This window comes from Tympanuchus pallidicinctus, unplaced genomic scaffold (assembly GCF_026119805.1).
Source record: "Tympanuchus pallidicinctus isolate F22 unplaced genomic scaffold, pur_lepc_1.0 scaffold28, whole genome shotgun sequence".
Taxonomy (NCBI): domain Eukaryota; kingdom Metazoa; phylum Chordata; class Aves; order Galliformes; family Phasianidae; genus Tympanuchus; species Tympanuchus pallidicinctus.
The window spans coordinates 5,702,122-5,721,968 of NW_026294745.1; the positions used below are offsets into that span (position 1 = coordinate 5,702,122).

General features: G+C 50.7%; 1 protein-coding gene across 28 annotated transcripts in view; it reads left to right on the top strand.

The window, feature by feature from the left end:
- FBRSL1 (fibrosin like 1) overlaps window positions 1–19,847 on the top strand; it is a 418,694-nt gene that overhangs the window by 318,827 nt on the left and 80,020 nt on the right. For 22 of the 28 annotated variants that reach the window (XM_052691244.1, XM_052691235.1, XM_052691237.1 and 19 more), the window contains one exon: window positions 14,282–14,335. The exons of the other annotated variants lie outside the window; for them this stretch is intronic. In XM_052691244.1, the coding sequence (XP_052547204.1) occupies window positions 14,282–14,335 (54 nt within the window). The remainder of the gene's footprint in view (window positions 1–14,281; window positions 14,336–19,847) is intronic. 28 annotated transcript variants of the gene reach the window in all.

The window sequence follows — 19,847 nt, forward strand, 5'->3', positions numbered from 1 at the left end:
GCCGGCGGCGGGTTCCTGTGTCTGAGTGTGTGGAGCTGCTCAGCACGCCTCGCGCTGCCTCACGAGTTGGGAGCAGATGTTGGCTCCATGACAGCTCTGTGTCAGCAATGTGTTTTGATAAGAACAGACCATTCCCAGCTGGTTTTTAAAGAGTTTTTTCTGGTTTCCTCCTGTCGTGCTTTTTGAGCTCCTCTTCATCACGCTTGGAGCACACAGTCTGAAAGGATGTGCCCAGCTCTTCTTGATGCTGTTTTATTTTCCGTATCATTCATATTTCAAAGCTTTTTTTAAAAAGTCGTTCTTCGCATGGTTTGGAATCCCTGCACTGCTCCATCCATCAATCTGTACTGACTTCCAAGGCAGGACCTGGAGAGGCGGAAGGTGTGGTGTCTCCAGATTAAATGTGGGAACTCAGGTTCACCCACCGCTCTTCTTATCTTCCATCAGACCCAGCGTTAGATTAGTGCTAGCAGACTGCTGAATGAGTTGGGATAATTTGCTATTCCACCTCCGCCTTCCTACATCTGCTTACCTGGTTGGTTGTGGTTGAAATATCCTCCAGTCTTTATTTTAGATACATAAGACATTTTGGCAGCCTTGCTAGCAGGGTAGGAGCTCTCTGTTCATAGAGGACACTTCAGGAACAGACTCAGTGAGCCACTAGCCAGCTTCCAGGCAAGATACTGAGGCAGCGTGTGGCTGCGAACTTGTTACTAGCCCTCTTTATGCCATAAATCTGCCCATCTATAAAAATGGGAAGAAAGCAGATCCTCTGGATTTCCCAACAAGCCGTGTTTGCTGCATTCTGCGTTGCTGCAAGCACAAGTCATTCCTTTACCAGGAGCTGAGACGTGGCAGTTTGCTCACCTACCTTCCCCTGCAGCCTTGAACTCCCCGCAGCAGTTTGCAGGCAAACAGCAGGTCTGGGGACTGCGCTGTAATGGGAAACCTCCATTTCCCTTTTAACCAGGACTTCAACCCTGCAAAACAATCAGCCCTCCCCTTCCCGGGGAGAGGCCGCGGTATCTAATCAGGTTTCACTCCTTTGTTGTATCTATTGATCCTCAGCACTGTAAGATGCAAATTGCCATGCCTGACAGGATTCAGGGTGTTTTATCATCAATGGAGAGTAATTATCCTTGGCTGCACCAATATTGGATTGTTAAGCCCCAGGATAATGCACAAGGTAAAGACATTTAGAAGGCAGTCCACCTTGGGGATTTGTGTAAATGTGATGGATAGAGTGAGAGGAGGATAGCTGAATTACAGCCTGCAGGGACTGACAGCTGCATGGGGGTGTAGCCTTGGTAATCCTTGCGGCAGAGATAGCGCTGCACTTGGTATTGAGACACAAAGTGCAGCTAAAGCTGTAAGGTTCCCTTTCTGTTTAATCCTTGTAATGTGTATTTGCTGAGGAAGAAAACATATGCAAGATTTTGAATGGATGCTGTGCGTTTGCAGGACCAGCCAAGTGACTTCTTCCATTCGTTTATTTATCTGGCCATAAGTCAGGCTTTTGGTGTAAGCATATTTTAGAGGCACGAGGGTTTTGGGTGCTTATTTCTTTGTCTGTGGATTTCAGTTTAATGCTAAAAGCAGAATTATAAATGAGTTAAGTAGGAGATATGTTTCTTTATGAACGTATCTGGTTAACCATTGCATATTCTGCCATATAAAGCAGTTAAGCTGTCTTAGCCATGGGGAGGAAATGAATGTCATCAGAGATGCCATGTTAGCTGGTAATCCTGCACTGATAGCAGCAAACCCAAAAGTAGGCTCATGGAAGAAAATCTCTTTTTCCGGAGTTACCCATATGAGCTGAGTCTTACACACCCGTCTCTTCCCTCTCCAAATCAGCCCTTTTCTGCAGAGATACATGAAGCAGGAGGAGCGTTGGTGCCATGGAACTCCTGCCAAGATTAACACTGGAGGTGGTTCCCAAAGGCTGTTGGGCTCTGGGTATGGCAGTCACCTTCTGAGCTATGACTTCTGCTGATGTTCTTTCATGTCCTCAGTCGCAATTCACTCTTGTCAAGCAGCTCCTTGTGTTTGACCGAGGCCATGGCTGAGACCAGCCAACTTGCCTTGCTTGACACGCAGAACGTGTTTGCTTCTCTTGAAGCTGCTGAGGACACCGAGGAGCGAATGCCAGGAAGTGAAATGCACAGCCTGTGCCTTAGCAGTGCCGTGCCAGAGCTGCAGCTGCAGGCAGCGCTGTGCTGGTGGCATTGTGCTGGTGGCATTGTGCTGGCAGTGCTGCACAGGCAGTGTTGTGCTGGCAGTGCTGTGCTGGTGGCATTGTGCAGGCAGTGCTGTGCTGCCGGCAGTGCCTGCATGCACTGGAGAGTCAGGGCACTGTGCTCTGCTGGGATTTTGCTGCCATCTTCCCACACGTTGCTGCCTGCCTCATTTCCCACGTTATTAGCAGCGTGCCGCCAGCGCCGCACCTCGCTCCCTGCCTTCACACAAGCGGGAGAGGATTTTGCTCCACAAGCAATTTCCACTACAGTTTTGAAATTGGAGAAAATTGAGAAAGGTGAAGAAAATGGTCTCGTATACTGATGCTGTTTGTTGTGTTTTACAAAGGAGCGAGGCTCGCAGGCGTCGTTGGCACTGCCGAGGCACAAACACTGCTCACAAGGGCAAGGTGCTGGCAGCCATGTAGGGGGAGCAGCCCATGTGGTGCCCACTGCCGTCAGGCCACGAGCAATGCCCTTCCTGCCCCAACCCTGGCCATGGGACATGGAAGGCGGTTGGCCTCAAATGGAAGCATGCAGAGATTGAAGTGTGATGGGGCACTCCGAGCTGCCGGAGTCATGGCTCCTTCCTGGAAAAAGCCACGTGAGTGGAGCTCCAGCCCATTGCAGGGAGGAGCTCCAGCTCAGAGCCAGGCCACAACTGAGACCTTCACACCCCGTCCCACTGCCTCTGTGGTGGTGTATGTGAAGGGCACAGGAGTGGAGGATCCGTGCCCCGTGGCATGTGTGTTAAAATAAACACGTGTGCTCGAATATTTGCCTTATTCCACACAATTTCTTGTTTCTTGTTGCTTTTTTTTTTTTTTTTTTAAATTGTTAGATTTGATGGCGGTATGTAATTAGTAGTTTGCCAGCAATAATTACAGGGCTGCGCTCCAGAATAAATGATGTAGCATTCCTGTGCATATAATATGGTATACCGCAAAATAAGAGCTGGGAAATTGCAACATTGCTGGATCATCATCTATCTGACATGTTGAAGGGGGTTTTGCTCTGATAGTTTATGAAAAATACTAAGTATGGTGCACTGTGAACCAAAAGACTTTCTTTGTTAAATTAACCACAATTGCAACCACAAATTATGGCTTCACAAACTATAGATTTAAGGCTGGCTTTTCATAAATAGAGTTTCTTTGTGTTTTAACAAAACACACATAAAAGAATGGAGCCATACAATGATGCCAAAGCAGCACTTTCAAAATCATCAGCCCATTCAAGCCTTTGGAATACAATCATAATATTTGTTTAAAGTTTAATACCCAGAAAGGGAGCTCGTAGAAATCCCATGAGCTTAAGACAGTTCTGATAAGATTTCAAATGTGTCTTAATGAAATAATATCGAGATAGTGACCCTAATGAGCTGGATTTGTGTACATTTGAAAGTCCTTTTTCTTTTAAACAAGTGTGTTAGTCACTAAATGACTAGTATCTAAAGTTCTGAAAAATGAAACGTGACGGAAATACCCTCACTTGGATTCTTAGTATGTGTGTGACACATCCGTATTTGAACCCAACTCTTTTCAAGCAGGAGGAGCAATGCCAGTTACTTCCAAAGGGAAATACTCCCGAAAAGAGTTTTCTCCACCACTGGGTGACTGCCACAGATTTCTCCACACTCTAAAATATCCCGCAGATTATTGGCACTCTCTGTTCACTTTTGAAAGGCATACTTTTGGCAGCAGCAAACCGAGGAGGGCCATGTGTTAACATCCTGGTTTAGCAATATGTATTCCCACATGCTAAGCCCTCGTACAAATGCAGTTTTTATTGCTGTTGACTTCAAACAAAGATGCTTTGACATCTAAAGTTGTATATGTTACAGATGCAATGCCTAACCGTACTCTGGCTGTATATTTTAGGAAGAGCTGGCTGCGGTCCCAATTATACAGTCAAATATAAACAGTGGTAGGATGCAGGGCCCCATACCGAGAGTCACTTATCTCTGCTGTGCTGTGTAGTGCTGCGCTGTAACATCTTGCCTTGGCCGATACTTTGTACTCAGGCTCATTTGCACGTCATTGCTTAACATAACAGATAAATAACAAATGGGAGCAGGCAGCACCGCTTGCCTTCTGACTCGGGGTGTGGGACGAGAAGCGTCCATGAGTGGCTCAGCCACTCCGATCCACAGCCACATCTCTGCCAGGTGAGCGAGCTCTCTGGTTCTGGGTGGTGCAGCTGGAAGCATTCCTGAGATGTGCGTTTATTGGCCAGTCTTCTGTGATGAGCAGAGAAGCTGCAGGTTTGGCCTTGATGCGATCAAATGTTGGATGACACTCGGCCGCCCAGCTCCACAGCAGTAGGTTTGTTTTCTGGGGAAAAGCCTTTGAAAAACCAAGCAGATCTTTCTGCTCCTTCCACCGCCATCCTTCCCTCTGCAAGGGCAGCAGGGCGCAGGGTGCGTGGCGGGGCTGGCTGTGCTGCATGCTTCCCCTCCCGCAGCTGCCGGGGTGTGCAGGAGTTACTGCAATGAGGATTAGCCATAAACATTTCTGTCTGATTCCAAAAGGTTACTTGAGAGAAACGTGTCTTCACATCACTTGGGATCTTTTCTGCTGTTGAAATACACATTCACGAGTGAAGTGCTGCAATTATGAGGATGTTTAGAGAATCACAAAGGTATTTATTCTTGTCCCGGCTAGTTTGTAGTAGCAGAATTGCGAGCGGCAAGGCTAAGAAAATGTATTCAAAAAACAAATGCGTAATTGTTTTGTTGAGAGTTGGAGTCAACAGTGTTTGCACACGAGGCTCTGCCGTCCGCAGCGCAGCGACCAGACGGAGGTGCCACCTCCAATCCCAGCCCTGGTGGGAGGCCCAGCTTGGCTGCCCCCGGTAGCTCAGACTGCGTCCTGCTCTGCTTTTAGCATCTGAAGGCACGGTGGGAAAAGAACATCCTTTTGTTTAGGCAGTTTCAGCCTTTCCCTCCCCTTTTCTGTTTAGCACATGGGAATGACATGTCACAGTGAAGCTGTGGAGCTGCTATAGGCTGTACCCCCGTGGCCATTGAGCTCTTGTGCCAGCAGTCCCCTCTCCCCACATGCATCTTCCTTCCAGGAAAATCAGAGCATATTTTAACAGTTTCACTGCAAATCCCCGTGTTGCTTCCCTTCTATTTTTATGCGCTGGCTGAGTGTACCCTGTGCATTTCCCAGCTTACAGACAGATTCAGCCAAAGACTCGCAACCACTGCAACTCCCTCCTAGCACAAGCCAGGGGGGCTGTGATTTGGGGTGGCTGTTGCTCCTATTGAACCTGGCCCGGCTTTTATCCCAGTTCTTCCTCTGTGTTTTTTCTCCTCTCCGCTGTAGAACCGTGATTTCCTCATGACATCTTCATGCCACACTCCAGCCAAGTGCTTCCTCCTTCCATTGTCAGCACTGCTCGAAGCTTTTAGCTCCCAAACAAGAAGTGTGATCTGGTTGTGGTCAGGGGGAGAGCCTTCAGTGCAGCCCCAGGCACCGTCCCAGCCCACAGAGGGGCTTCCACATGAGACGGATGTGGGGTGCCATGCACAGGGGCTGCAGGGTCCTTCCTTCCCTAGCAGGAGCATTTGTCTGAGTGCAGCAAGTCCTTTCCACTGGGCTGTCTGCAAAACACGGAGGAGTGAGCCTTTTGATGTTTGTTTTTACAGTGTGTTCACATCTGGATGTTGTTTGTGACACAGCCTCTCCTCCCTCTCCTGTCCCCGTGCCTTCCTGTAACATTCACATAGAACCGCCGGGCCCTCAGCACACAGCAGCCAGCCATGCACAACCAGGAGACAGCCCCAACCCAGGGCCTGCAGGGTGCTGCAGGGGTGCTGCAGTGAGGTTCAGTCGCTGCGCAGCCCCTTGGGCCGCCCCGTCCTGCAGTGCCTGCAGGTGGCCACACCCTTCAGCCCACATGCTTTGCCCCCACTGCTCCAAAGCATCCCCATCAATTCTTAAATGTCAGCAGATATCCCTTGGAAATTATTTATTGCATCTGCTGTCGTATTTAATGATTTAACAATATACTAATAATCATAACGTATTAACTTTGTGTAGCGATACGCCGCTCGATGGCAGGTAATGAGCACATCGCACTGCTCTAGCAGCATACAGATGCTTACTGCCCTTCTCCCAAAGGCTCACAGGTGGTTACTGGAGCTCACAGGGCAGCTGCGCTGCTCCCTGTGCTCCCCATGTAGGGTGCGGGGTTGCAGCGCTGCAGGGTACAGTGTGGGCCCCACGAGCAGCCCTGCGGCCATCTGTTGACCATTGGTGAAGCCCCCCAGGATCACTGCGATGCTGGTTATGTGCAAAAGAACCGATGGGGAAGAAAGCACACGTGCAGCCCAGACACACTGTGTGCACAGCCTGCTGCTGGGAGTGCCCAGAAGTGATGGTGCGCACACTCACACACGCACTCACACCACACGTGCTGTGCATGCATGCACGCAGTAACTGTGCACACTGCAACTGCTAACACCAGCACAGACTGCACAGTGCTGTGGCCCAAGCACAAACTGCACGTGCAGGCTGTGCCCAGGGGTACACAGGCACCTTGCACACACACTCAGACCGCGTGCACTTTTCTTGCACACCTGCAGGCACGCTGACAGCGCACACAGCCGCACTGCGCACACACACGATGTGCCCACACACGCACGCAGCGCACACACAGAGCACACGCAGCGTGCACACGCACAGCCCCCACTCGCTCTAGTACCACGTGCACGCACGCACTCGCTGCGCGCTCCCGCGGCCCGGCGCAGCTCGGCGGGGCGGGGCGGGGCGGGGCGGTCGGGCGCGCGCTCGCGGTCGGGCGCGCGCGGCGGCTCGCGGCTCGCGGCTGGATTGGTCGCGCCTGGCGGCGGCGGAGCCGGGCGGCCGCGGGGCGGGGGGCGCGGGGCAGTCGCCGCGGAGCGCCCGAGGAGCGGCAGCGCGGAGCGGTCCGCGATTGGAATAATGGCTGCCGCGGCGTGAGGACGCGGGGCCGGAGCAGCGCCGCCCGGGAGCCCCTCGCTGGGGCCGCGCCGTGGCTGTGGTGTATTTTTCTTTTTCTCCTCGTCGGATGCCGGCCGGAGCCGCCTGTGTCGCTTTTGGGCTGTTGTTGTGATTGTGGTGGTTTTTTGTTTTTTGTTTTTTCCTCTTTAACCCTTTTTTTGGGTGCTTTTTTCTACCGCCCCCCCCCCCCCCCTTCCCCGCCGCGCCCCGCGGCCATGGACCCGTAGCGGCGTCCGAGCGGCGGCTCCGGGGCTGAGCGGCGGGGCGCGAACTTCGGCGGCGAGGCGAGAGCAAACGCAAAGGCTGCCATCAGACCCAGAAAGCGAGGACGCGCGGAGGAGCCGAGGAGCGGCGGGGCCGCGGGCAGCCCGGGCCGGGAGCGCTGAGCCCTGCGGCGGCCCCGGGCGGCTCCGCGCTCCCTGCAGCGCCCGGCGGGGCCATGCGGTGAGTGCGGCGGGGCGGCTCGGCCTCTCACTGCCGTGCCTCGATGCTTTTCTGGGTGCGGAGGGGGGGATTTGTCCGTCTCCGCGCGGTGCTGAGGTGCGGCGCGGCTCCGTCCCACAGCCGCGGGTCCCCGGGCGGGGCTGTGCGCTGCGCTGCGGGACTCCTCCCGAGGTCGCCGCTCTCCCCCCGCTCCGCGCGTTCCCCCGGGTCGGCCGCGGCCCTCCGAGCGCCCCGCGCCCATGGGAGCGGCCTCGAAGCTCTGCCCGGCCCGGCTGGAGCGGCTGCGAGTCGCGGAGCTTAGCCCGACGGGCAGCCGGAGCCTCCCGGGCGCGAAGAGCCGCCGTTGGGAAAAGGGCTGCGCGGGTTTTGCCCGTTCTCGGCTCGAGGAGCCGCTCCGCTGAGCGCCGGGCGGGGAGGAGAGGCGGCATCCCACTGCGAGGTGGAGCGGCCGAGCGCCGAGTCCCGGGGGCTGAGCGCCGAAGTGCGGCTCCCGGGGCGGCGTGGGGAAGGGGCTCAGGGACGGGCGAGGGCACGGGGCCGTCTGAACGGCAACGGCTGCCGCGGCGTTGCAGAACGGAGCGTCTTCCCGGCCTGGAAATGTTGGTGAAGTTGTGCATCCGTCTCTCGAGGCTGCGTGCTGCCCGGGCTGCTGATGCTGGCCCGGCTTTCGGTGACACTTCGGGACCTGAGGGCCTTTTAACCTCGTTTTGTAACGAAGATAATTTCCCGTTATGTAAGGCGCTGCTCCAAGCGGGTGCTTTGGTCCCGTTCCCCCACACCGTGCAGCCGGCAGCTCTCCTGGCGATCCGTTCCTGGAAGAGACCGTGCAGGGCTGCAGTGGAGCTGTGGGCGCTGCCTGCTCGCTCATCACGAGCTCTGCCTGCGGAGGTCCCTGAGCAGGACCCGCCTCAGGCGGTTATGGTGGTGTCTAAGAGGGATTTTCCCTGCATGCAGACTTACCAGGACGAGCCGCTCGGTGCACATGCACAGCATTAACTTCCACAAGTGGGGACTTGGAATTGCTCTCTGCAGGAATGCCGTCCCTTAGCGACGCAGTGCTGCCTGCCCCACGGCACGGCGCTTCCTGCGGGACCGCTTCGGGTTTGCTGGAGCAGCGGCTTATGTGCCTCTTTCCCTTCATGAGGAAGGTGCATTACACCGAGGGAAGCCCTAAGCCTCGTGCGCCGGTGGGCCGCTCCGTTCTCCCCAGCAGCCGCCTGCCGACAAGCAGAACAGATTCCCGTGTTGTTCTATGGGACACGCGGCCATTGGCCGGCCGAGGACGGCAGTGCGCAGAGCAGCCCTGGGACCCGTAGGTTAAGAGAGGGATGGCTGTGTCGTGAGTCCTGCTGACAAACGACAGGCACGGAGCGGCTGTTGGGATTTATTTTGCTCTGATTTTGCACAAACTTCCCATAGAGGTCCAAACGCAGGTTTCTGCTGTTGTTGCTCTTCCAACTCAGAGCTGTTAGGATATTCAGTAGTGCGTGTGTTGGTGGAAGCGCTGTGCAAAGGGCTGCGTTCAGCAAGCTGCTCTCTGCTGCGTGCTGCTTCTGGAGAGCGCAGATGTAGATGTCGTTTTCTGCCTTATGTTTTTCATACATTCTTTTTCTGGCTCCCAGCATCCTTGTGTGGAGTGACCCGTAATCGCTGGTGGTTGTGGTGTCCGGATGGATTTGAATATGAAGCACTAAAGCACTCTTTTTAAAGCAATTAGAGGAGATTCAGTCAAGGAAAATTATTTGTGTCATCAGAATAGGAAATGCAGGCTGGTTAATTTTAATGACTTGGTGAATTTACAAGATATGAAGCCGGGCAGGTACAAGGGATGCCTTAATAGCATGTTTGGGCAGAGGCTGGCTTTCTGCATCGGAAATGGGGACACTGGGGTTTCTTGCGGTCTTTTTTCCTCCTGAATAAAGATGGAGATTCAGAACCAGGTAAAGAAACACATGGTTTTACCAGAAATTATTTCCTAGGCCGATCAATTACTAGGAGATGTAATGAGAAATGCACTCCTCGGGGAGAGCAGGGAGGAATTGCCATTACATAATATCCCTTGGGAGAGCTGCTGCGTCGCGTAATGAGGCCGCTGATGGAGCATTTGGGGAAATGCCTATGGATAAGAATTTGTTCTTCAGATTTCCATAAACAAAACATATTACTGAAAAATAGGCTTGTGAAGGGTAGCACTGCTAGGTAGGAGGTGGTGCTTTGCCTCTGTGTGCACTTCTTTTGTTCTGATAATTGCTGTGTAAGAGATTAAGTAACGGTGTGATTAAAACTTCCGTGGAATAGCAGATGCAAGTCAGTAGTTTCCTTACCTATGTAGTGCCAGGGGTAAAGGGCTGTGTTCTGTTGTTGGCTTGTTACATTGCTTGTGTTCATCTTCTGAAGCTCCTAAGGAAAAGAAAATCTCTGGCCATGGTGGTGTGAGCAGCGATCTGTGGGCAAAACAGCAGCAGTGCGAGGTGCGATGCTTTGGGCTCTGTAAGCTGCAGGGCTGCATGGTGCGCTGGGCCCTCGCTGCTGGGCTGACTTCCAGCAGTGGAGGTGCTTGGCAAAGAGTGCTGCAGCAGATCCTTGCACTTCCAGTAGCAGTTGCCTTCTAGAAGAAAATAATTTCCATGCACTTGCCCTTCCCACTGGAGCACTTGTGTGCTCGGAATACGGAGTGGTACTTCCAGGAGCTGACTGGGAGCTGGCTGCCCCGCATGGCTGGAGGTTTGTGAAAGCAGTGGTGGGAGAAGGCGAGAAATCTTTACACCTCTGTCACAGCTGGGGAGCGGCCGAATGGAGCCGCTGATTTACAATCCGTGCATCCGATGGTGTGTCCTGCTCCTCTCCCCAGGGCCATTGATGGCCCAGCGTGGGGACCTGCAGCGTGGAGCTGGCGGTGGAAGCTGCAGGCGCAGGCAGCTCTGCATCTCCAGCTGTTTTGGGGAGTTAAGGGTGCAGTGACTGTTGCGAAGCCCAGGCCCCTATTTCAGCACTTCATTGATAATATTTTGTAGTATGCTGTGTGCCACCGTGTGGCTGCTGAGCCGCAGTGCAGTTAGTGAGGTACGGCTTGGTTTCTCCGTACAGACGAGGGTTTGGTGTTTGTTGTTGGTTTGGTTTGGTGTCAGCTCAGTGCCTGCTCTGTGCTGGTTGACTGGGCTGTGGGATGCTATTGGAGGCTTCCAGTTTGCCTCAGGGTTGCCTTTCCAGTGCAAAATGGTGCTGGGTTGGAGCACGCAAAGGTTGCATAAGGAAACTGCTGACATTTCTGCATCCACGGCAAAATGTCAGAAAAGCTGGAAGCACCTCACTCATACTGGTGGAAGGGCTCAACTGCAAGCAGGGCACGGGGGCAGCGGCTTCCCAGCAGCTTGTGAGCGAGAGGAACAGGGACCTGCCATTGTTGGCTCTTGTAGACTTCGACCAGAACGGTGCTGCTGACGTGGGTGTGGGGAAACAGGTTCCTCAAGGCGTCTGCTTGGCTCAGAGCTGCGTTGGAAGGGCCGGAGATAAACAAAAGGTGTCACTTGAATCCTGTAAAAATAAGCCGTGCTTTGTGGTGGGTGGGAAGCGAGGTGTTAGGGTTTTCATCAGGCACCATGTCTGTGGTGGCTGTTTATGTTGTTACCAAAGATATTTCTGGCTTGCTTATAAAATGAGAATTTAACAAAACATTTTGAGTTTGGAAGGTGCTCAGCCTAGCTTGTGTTCTTGCAGAAGAATGTTACGGTTACATTGCCCCGGAGGTAATCACAGGACTCTTAATCTCTAGTTAAAGCAGGCGGGTGAGTTGTTGCTGTCGTGGCTCAGGGGGGAAGATGTCTGTACACGGATGGATGCCGTAACTGCAGTCGCTGCTGTACCACAGGAAAATCGGGCCGTAATGGCATTAAATCTTTTTTTTTTTTCTTTCCGTGGAATAATCAAGAGTAAAAAATGTGCACGCTATTAAAATCTGTGCTCCAAAGCTGCGGGGTGTAAGCCACAGCATAGCCTGCCTTCAAAATGGTTGGAAATCCTTCATAAATATCTCTTTAGCACATACCTTGTATCTCCCCGGATGATTGGCTCTCTAGCAAAGCCTTCCGTAGAGGGTGTACTGTAATCCTTTTATGTTACTTCTTCAGTGCAGATTACGCAGCAAGAAATAATTAGGAGATTAATTTTCACCTGTCACTGCCAATAATAGATAACCTTGATACAGTGACAGGGCTAGGAATTCGGGGAATGGAAAAGCGTTTAACCCTGTAGGGACTGCTGCAGGGAGCAGGCAGAAAATGGTTGCCAGGACGTGACCTCCCTGCTGGCCGCACGCAGCGCCTCGCTGCTCCGCCAGGACGCCCCGCAGCCCCGGCTGGAAATTCACACACAGTTCTGTTGCTTTCCACGATTTCAATTCCCAATCTGAGTGGTATTCCTGGGCTGCTCGGGGAAGGAGCAGGCTAATGAAGATGGCTTCATTAGGCAGCGTGCAATTTCGCCTCTCTGCAACAAATGCAGCTGAAAAAACATCCCAGAAGTAACTGTGCTTCTGGTCTTTGGAGAAAGCGTGACGGAGGTGTTTCTGCTCCCTTTCAACATTAATTATGGGCTGGCATAAGGTGTGCCTAAAGTGCAGCCTGTGCTCCAGGACAGGGCAGGTAAATGGAAAGGGAGGATGCCGCCCTTCCCCCTTCGCTGCATTTCTTGTTGTTTTTTTTTCTTTTGTGCCAAAGTTTAAATCTACAATCTGTTGAAAACATAATGGGAAACCAGCCTACAGAAAATGCCATTATTCATATCATCCTGAGCTCATTTATTTTATCTGCAGTAGTAATGATAAGACAGGCTGCTTGGCAATGCTGATAAGCTGAGAAATATCTTAGAGCTATTTGTAAAAGTTAAAGCAGATCTTGGTACTGAGAGATAGGGAAACTGATGAGCCTTTGGGCAATCTGCAAAGCTGAAAGCTAATAAAGATTTTAATAGGAAGGCCTCATTAGGATTAGGGAGAAGATCTATTATCTGGGATTTACACAACACAAACGGTGGGGCAACTTTAATTTTTGCTTTTTTATCCATTAAATGCTATTGCTGAACGTGAAGCCCGTGAACTCAGTTGGGATCTCTTTGTGCGTGCAGCTGTTGGCTGAGCGAAGGGAAGGGCGCAGGAGTGTGTTCAGCGTGCACAGTGAGCTGCTGTGTGCAGGGCCGGCTTGCTCCCTGTCTTCAGGGAGCTGGGAGGGAGCTGCTGGCTGCAGTGTGCCTCTGGGAACGGTGTTTCTAATCTTCTGGCCTTGGAGAGAATCTTCAGAAAGAAATGAACCCGTTGGCGTGGTGCTGATCCTCTTGGCAGCGCGCCTGAGGCAGCAGCCTGGATGAACGCCTTGTCTGTCCCCATCTTTAGTGAGGGTCGGTTGGGGTTGCCTTGTGGAATAAGGAGCTGTATTGCAGGAGGGGGGATGGAGCAGCCCCAGGCCACTGGTGCCCTGAGGAACCACCTGGGTGGGTTGGGATCCCTCACTTTGCACCAGGACTGATGTAGCGTTCTCACCGCTGACATGGACAGAATGCTCACTTTGTGCAGACCCTTTGTGTACGAGCACCTGCTGTGCAGATTCGGCTTTGTTCTGCGTGCTCAGCCCAGGATGTAAGGTGCATGAAAGCCACTGAATGAGCATTCATTGCTCTGGAGTTTGTAGGCATGTTTAATATTCTTTCTCAGGGGCCATCAGAACTTTTTCTTGCCGTTGAACTGGATTGTAAGGCAGGAGGAGAAGCCATGCTGGAACATCCTTTGGTTTGCTTCTGAGGTACAAGCTGTGCTGTAACCTGGTTCTGCCATCCCACAGTTCAGACCATTCCTGCGGGCAGCCAGTGCAATCCAGTGGGACCTGTAGTGAAGGTGAAGGGGTTTGTTGGGTGACATGGGCTCTGGTTGCGAGGTGCCGCTCTGTGAGTGCAGCAGTTGGAAGCTGGCTGGGGACAGTTGGGTTTCTTTGTGGAGCACCCACAGGTGCAGCAGTCTTGGTGCTCCCCCATTTTCCTGGCACAGATCAGCATCTCACACAGCTCTTGTTGTAACTGCGCTGCTTCCATAGGAGGGCAATGTTTGGAAAGTTTGCTCTTTTATTTTTAGTTTTCTTTAAAATGGTGCAGCAGCTGAAAGCCAAAAGGGAGTGTGACATCGCAAGACACAGGGAAGTGTATTCCAGCCTGTAGGTTGGGATCCTTTGGTTTCTGCTGTTGGTTTCAACCAGTGGTTCCATGGGGCATGCGGTGAGCACTGTTAATAACAGGCTCAGATGCAGAAACTGCATCTTTCATGCACACTGCAAGGTGGCTCAGCACAGCTGCAGCTTGGATCCCCTCCCCAGTGCTGTGGCAACTGGGCAGGGTTGGAGGCAGCTCCCAGTACCTCCTGCTGAGGACCAAATGCAGTTCCCATGTTGGCTTGGTGTCAGCTCATTGCCCCTTGCTCGTAACAAATCGCATTTTATGTCAGTGAACCAGCATGGCCTTCTATAGAACTTGCACTGTTTGCACGTAGCATACTGCTCCAGCAAGGCTGCCATTTGAGAAGTTCCTAATATTTATGTTTGATATGAATGAAACTTTTTGTTTTGTCTGTAGACTTCAACGGAACTGGAGCTGACTCGTATCAGGAGTGCCTTGATAACAAGCAAGGTATGAGATCAAGTCTCTCCAACACGGGCACTTGGGACTGACTTGGCTTGATTCTTGCAGCTGAATTGGTTGCTGTCTCTGTCTCTCTCGCTCACTCTGTCTACCCGTATTTTTTTTTATTATTATTTTTTCTTTTGCTGTCTCCGAGCCAATTCACTGTTAACAGTTCCACATCAGCTAACCTGTGAACTCAGGGTCTCATTCTACATTTGTGGTAAGGCTTCTCATTTCTAGCACTCCAAATCCTCTGTTGTTCGGGGAGGAGCTGAGCAGGTTGTCCAAAAGAACCAGCAGCATGTGCACTTGCTTGCAGTTGTCTTTGTCCTTAATTGCACAGCCAAGCAGAAGAGTATTAAAGCTGAGCTGAGGGAAGGCACGTGCTAGGCTGGGTTAGCGTAGTGCCATCCTCCTGTGGTGGGGCTGTGCTCTCGTACCCATTCAGACTTGCCCAGCCTGCTGTCTTCTGTGGAAGAGTTGATAAGAGCTGGAAAAGTCTGCTGTGATTTGTGAGGGAGAGGTGATGGTGGGGGAGGAATCTGCTGTCCTTTCACTTTAAGCTTGGAAAGAAGAGTCACATCAGTAGAAATGGGAATGGTGGAGGTATCACAGGAACAGAACCCAGCAGCAAGGTTTTTGATTCTGTGTTTGGGAAAAGTGTTGGTGCGTTATGTTCTCCTCAGATTTCCTCTCTGAGAACTCAGTTGGAAGTGCTGTTCCGCCACCATAACCATGTAGTGTTGGACCTTCTGTTAACTGGGGAAGGCAAGCACCATTCACTCCAACATTTCAATCATTAAAGGCTACAAGGAGCAAGAAGGAAGACTTAACCTAACCAGGATATAGGCGTCAGTTGCATGCCAGTTCTTGCGCTGCTGTTGATCCAGATCCGTGTCGGTAGATAAAATAATTGTTTGCTGAAATTCTGATCCTTGTTACATAATTTTCTAAGGTAATGCCAAGGAACACAAGAAACTCTCAATCTTGTTGCTTTGTCGGGTTTGATTTTCCACCAGTGTCCTCACTATCAGTATCCATCAGTCAGTGTTACGTGTGCTTGGAGTCAAAGCTGCTATGAAATGCACTGCCCTGCTGCTGCTGGGTTTGGGTGGGCTGTGTGGGAAATGGCTGGGGTTGTTGGGGGGGTTCGGATGTGTTGTCTCTTTGGTGACCTTTGCACTCATGTTTTCCCACTGTTTTCTCTCCCAGTTGTGGTAAATACCTAACCATTGCTGAGCTTTCATTTCAGAAGTCACAGCTGGAATACTGATATGGAAGAACTGTAATCAATAATGGCTTCTTGATTAGATTAAGTTTAAAAGTGATCCAGAGCAATGTAAGTCAGGATGCTCCATAGGAAGATAGATGGCTTGTTCTCGAGGGGAGTCCTTTTTTTCCAGTCAAGGCTTTTTGCTTGGCTGGGACTTCTGTTCCATTTGGCGTTTTGGAGAAAGTGACTGAGTTTCAGTTTTTAAAAAATCTGGTCTATTAATTGTTTGAACCCAGTTGCAGCCCCTTTGATGTGCTTGTTGTTACCCTGGCTTATCTGACAGCTGGCATTAAGTGGCGTTACATCTATTTCTATGACTGTACCAAAGATTTTGCTTGTTTTTTGTTATTTTCTTTGACATTGCTGCTCATTTCAGTATGAATTGGCTCTGATTTGAGTAATTTACCATGTCCGTGCCACATCATCAGGTTTAAAGCAGAAGCCTGTAAGAAGGCAGGGGTTTTAAAGATAAAAGTGTGAGCTGACTTGTAGTCAGCCTCTTGCTGTCTGACGCACGGTAGTTCTGTGAGCATGTAGCAAGTCTGAATCTGCCATTTGCAACAGTTTGCAGAGTATAAAATACACAGCAAACAGTGGGCCCGTAATTCTGGTTGCTTCCTGTTGAATTCACAACAAAACAGCGCCCGTGGCTGAACGTAGCAGTGGCTCTTTAAAAATACTAAATCATCAAGCCCTGTGAAATGCAATTGCCACGGCTTCATTTTTATAACAGCGTGCTTGTCTCCTAAAAATTATGCTGTAATGAGGTTTGGTTTATATATTTGCCCTTTTCCTCATTAAAGTGCTCTCCCTCAGAAGAAGCGCTTTGTGTCGTGAAATACTGCGCGGTTAAGATGAAGGCAGGTTTATAAGGATTTAATGTACTTGGGAGCCAAGGTTTTGCAGCTTTATGGTGAGGGTGTCTGAACAAAGGGCTTTATGGTAAGGCTGCGCTGTATTTTAGGCAGGCTCAGGAGGCGTTTGGTGTGAGCACCCCATGTCAGCAAGGAGGAGTTGGCAGGGACACGGGGTGATCTCAGCTGATACAAAGCCTTCGTTTGTAGCTGAATTACTGTGTCTGTTGACTCAAAAAAGACCCAGCATTGAGTTACCTGGTGAGACAGACTCAGAGACTCAATGGGGTATGGCAGAGTGTGCCTGGGACGGCCGGAGGCTCACAACTGGGCGGCACTGAGGCAGAGCTGTGAGCGCTGGCACGTGGCTGTGGTGGTCGGTGAGGTGTGGGGTGTCCATGGGATCAGGTTTGGGTTTGCAGTAAGTGGCCATAGGCTGGACTTTCCATCTCACCGCCAGTCCCCTGGGCCCCGCAGTCCCAGCATGTGTCATCTCCTATTAGTCCTGATGCAACCAATGACCTTGTTTGTGTGAAAGCATTAATTAAGCACAACATTAGTGTCTAATTTGACTACTTGGAATTCAGGCAGGCTGTAATCAATCACCTGAGCTCTCTTGATTGTTAATATGCCTGAATAAGATAAAGAGAAGGGATAAAATGCATGCTTGGGCTGAAACGAAGAGCTTGGAAAGCTGCTTGTGGGCCTGCCTACTGCCATACCCCCAGAGCTGTGGTTGGAAATGGGTTTGGTGCTGGAAGGCAACTGCTGAAATTGCAGTGTGGTAAATGAGACCACCAGGAGCACCAGGTGCGGGGGCATCTCTTAGGAGAAGCTTTGTGGAGGAAGTCTTAATCTCTTCCAGTTGTTGGATCCCTTTTGAGCCCCAGCAAGATGGCTTTTGGATGGCAGGGCTGAGGCACGGGCAGTTAAATGGAAATGGCAGACTGGCGTGGCTGGATCCTCTGTGTTCAAAACAGTTCTGTCACTGAAGGTGCTATTTCCATTAAATGTTTTGAGTTTTAATGTTGATTTCATTGAAGTTACCTTTGAAAACAAATTTCCGATTTTCCTCAGAACCTTTACTTTTAATGTTTGTTTTGGAGCTACTTTAGGAGGCAGAAAAATGAAACTTCTGTTTCAGACAGTTTTTATGTTTTGCAATTGGCTTTTCTTACTGTATGAATAGTTTTTAAAATATTATTTATTATTTGTATTCCAGTCATGCCTATGTTCCCCAGTTCTGGGCTAAGACTCCTTTTGCTGACCGCAGTGCAGACCAGGGGGGATCAGTTTCTGCCTGAAAACAGCTTCAGTTCAGCGTTTCTGACGGGGGCTGCATTGATTGCCAGTGCCTATTGAAAAAAAAAATAAGAAAGAAAAAAACCTTCTCATTTTACAATATGTTGGCTGCCTTTTTGTTTAAAGAATTATAAATACATCAGCAGATTTTCCACAAAAACACATATGCTTTCTTCCTGATGAGCGTGATGACGCGCTGAGAATCCTTGCAAGAGGCCTTGAATCTCCTTCAAGTAGAGGATAACGCTGAGGTTGAAATTGAAATTTTAAATAACTCTCTTCATTAAAAAAGGTACTGGTGGGGCCTTGTTAGCAGAATTGCCATTTTCCAACTAAATTTTTTTTTTTCTTTGCCAGCATGGGAACAAAGAAAGAAAGGAGGAGGCAGAATAAAAGCCTCTGTGAGCATACGTACAGAGGCTGCAGCTCTCTAAACTGGTAATGGTCTCTGGAAAGAGTCCAGGCTGTTGTAAATATGAACTTTTGTCAATATTCCCCAAGCTTCTTTGGACTCTAGGGTGGGCTTTATTAGCTGAAGGTCACACCATTGTGCTGCCTCCCTCTCCTGAGACCTCTGATACCTTCCTGAAAGGACAGCCCATTATCCCCAGGCTTAGCAGCCAGCTTTCTCCTCGGTGGCACTGAGGCTGATAAGCTTAAGAGGCATATTTCATCCCCCCACCGCTGCTTTCAGGAGACAAACAGTGTTTATCGTTCCTGATTAATTCCAGTTGAACAAAAAAATAAAATAGGAGGCATGTGTGTGTGCACGCGTGCGCGCAGGCACGCCGGGCTGGCGGCTCTTCGGCTGCCGCCCCTGATGTGGCTCTGGCCGCGCTCGCGTCGCTGCTGCCTCTTTGTTTTTTCCAGGTGCTGTGTCCAAAGATTGATTGGGTAACGTGAGAGGATTCTGGGCTGCCGTCGGCTTGAAGAGAATGGGCTGGAAAGGGGGGATGGGTAGCAGCAGCCCGAGCGTGGAGGTTGGAGTTGATTTGTGACAATTAGGCATTAAGGGCTGAGAGAGCAGGACCACCCGCTGGGAACGGGGCTTTCCATCACTTGGGCAAGATGAATGGCCCAGGCAGAGGGAAGGGCAGGGGTTCTGTGCTCTGCTACCTGCAAGGAATCATAAGCACACACCATATCTGGCTTCTGTATCTCACAGCTCTGTTTGTCACAGCTAAATCCTGTGGCTGGGAATTGCACGCGAGAAGACTGGAGGAGAGGAACACTAGTTGCTACTGCTCTTTTGCATTCTCCATTTCTCAGTTTAGGTCTGGCTTGAAATTTGTCCAGCAGTGTCTTGCTGATTTTCAGGTTAGTGATATTTCAGTAGAAATGTCTTCTGTGCATGGTTCAGAGGTTCTTGGAGTCACTTTATTCCTTGTACTGAGAGCTGGAGTGTAGAAGGAATAACAATGAATAAGGCATGCAATGAGTGGCATATAATCCCTCTCAATGCTGCTAAAGATCTGAAAAATGCCCGAGCAGCCTGTCCCTGGGCTGCAGCCTCATCCTGTGTGCTCCTGTGCCACAACCTTGCTGTGCAAGGCACCTGCCAGCCTGTACACGAGGTTTTCCAACAGCAAAATGGGAATATTGGCACTGCACGTATCCCTGGTTGTTGGGTGAACATGTCATTTATGAGCCCTGTAGGTCTTTTATGAAACTCTCTGCATTTGCTTTACTCTTTCTGTACTTGCTGGGGTTGAGGAGTAGGAGGAGACCGGACATAGCTGAGAGGAGCGTGTTGGTTTTGTGACCAGAGGAACTTTTATGAGCCAGGAGTGCAGTGAGCATCAGCACAGGGCTTGTTCCGTGCGTGTTGCATTCCCTCTTTGTGTTGCTTGCCCCCGTGGGCCGTGTTTAAACCACGCTCCTGGTACTCAGGTTGCAACTAATTTAATTTCCTTCACTAGAATGGGCAGAGATGGAACGATATTAAAAATAATTTCACAAAACTATGTTTAGTTCTTGCCAGTGAGGACTATGTTTTGAAGATGGGTTTTGCTCATACAGCTCCAGTGCTGGTGTAAACTGTAAAAGGCTGTAAAATAATAGGGCTATTGGTCATCTTCAGGAAAAAAAA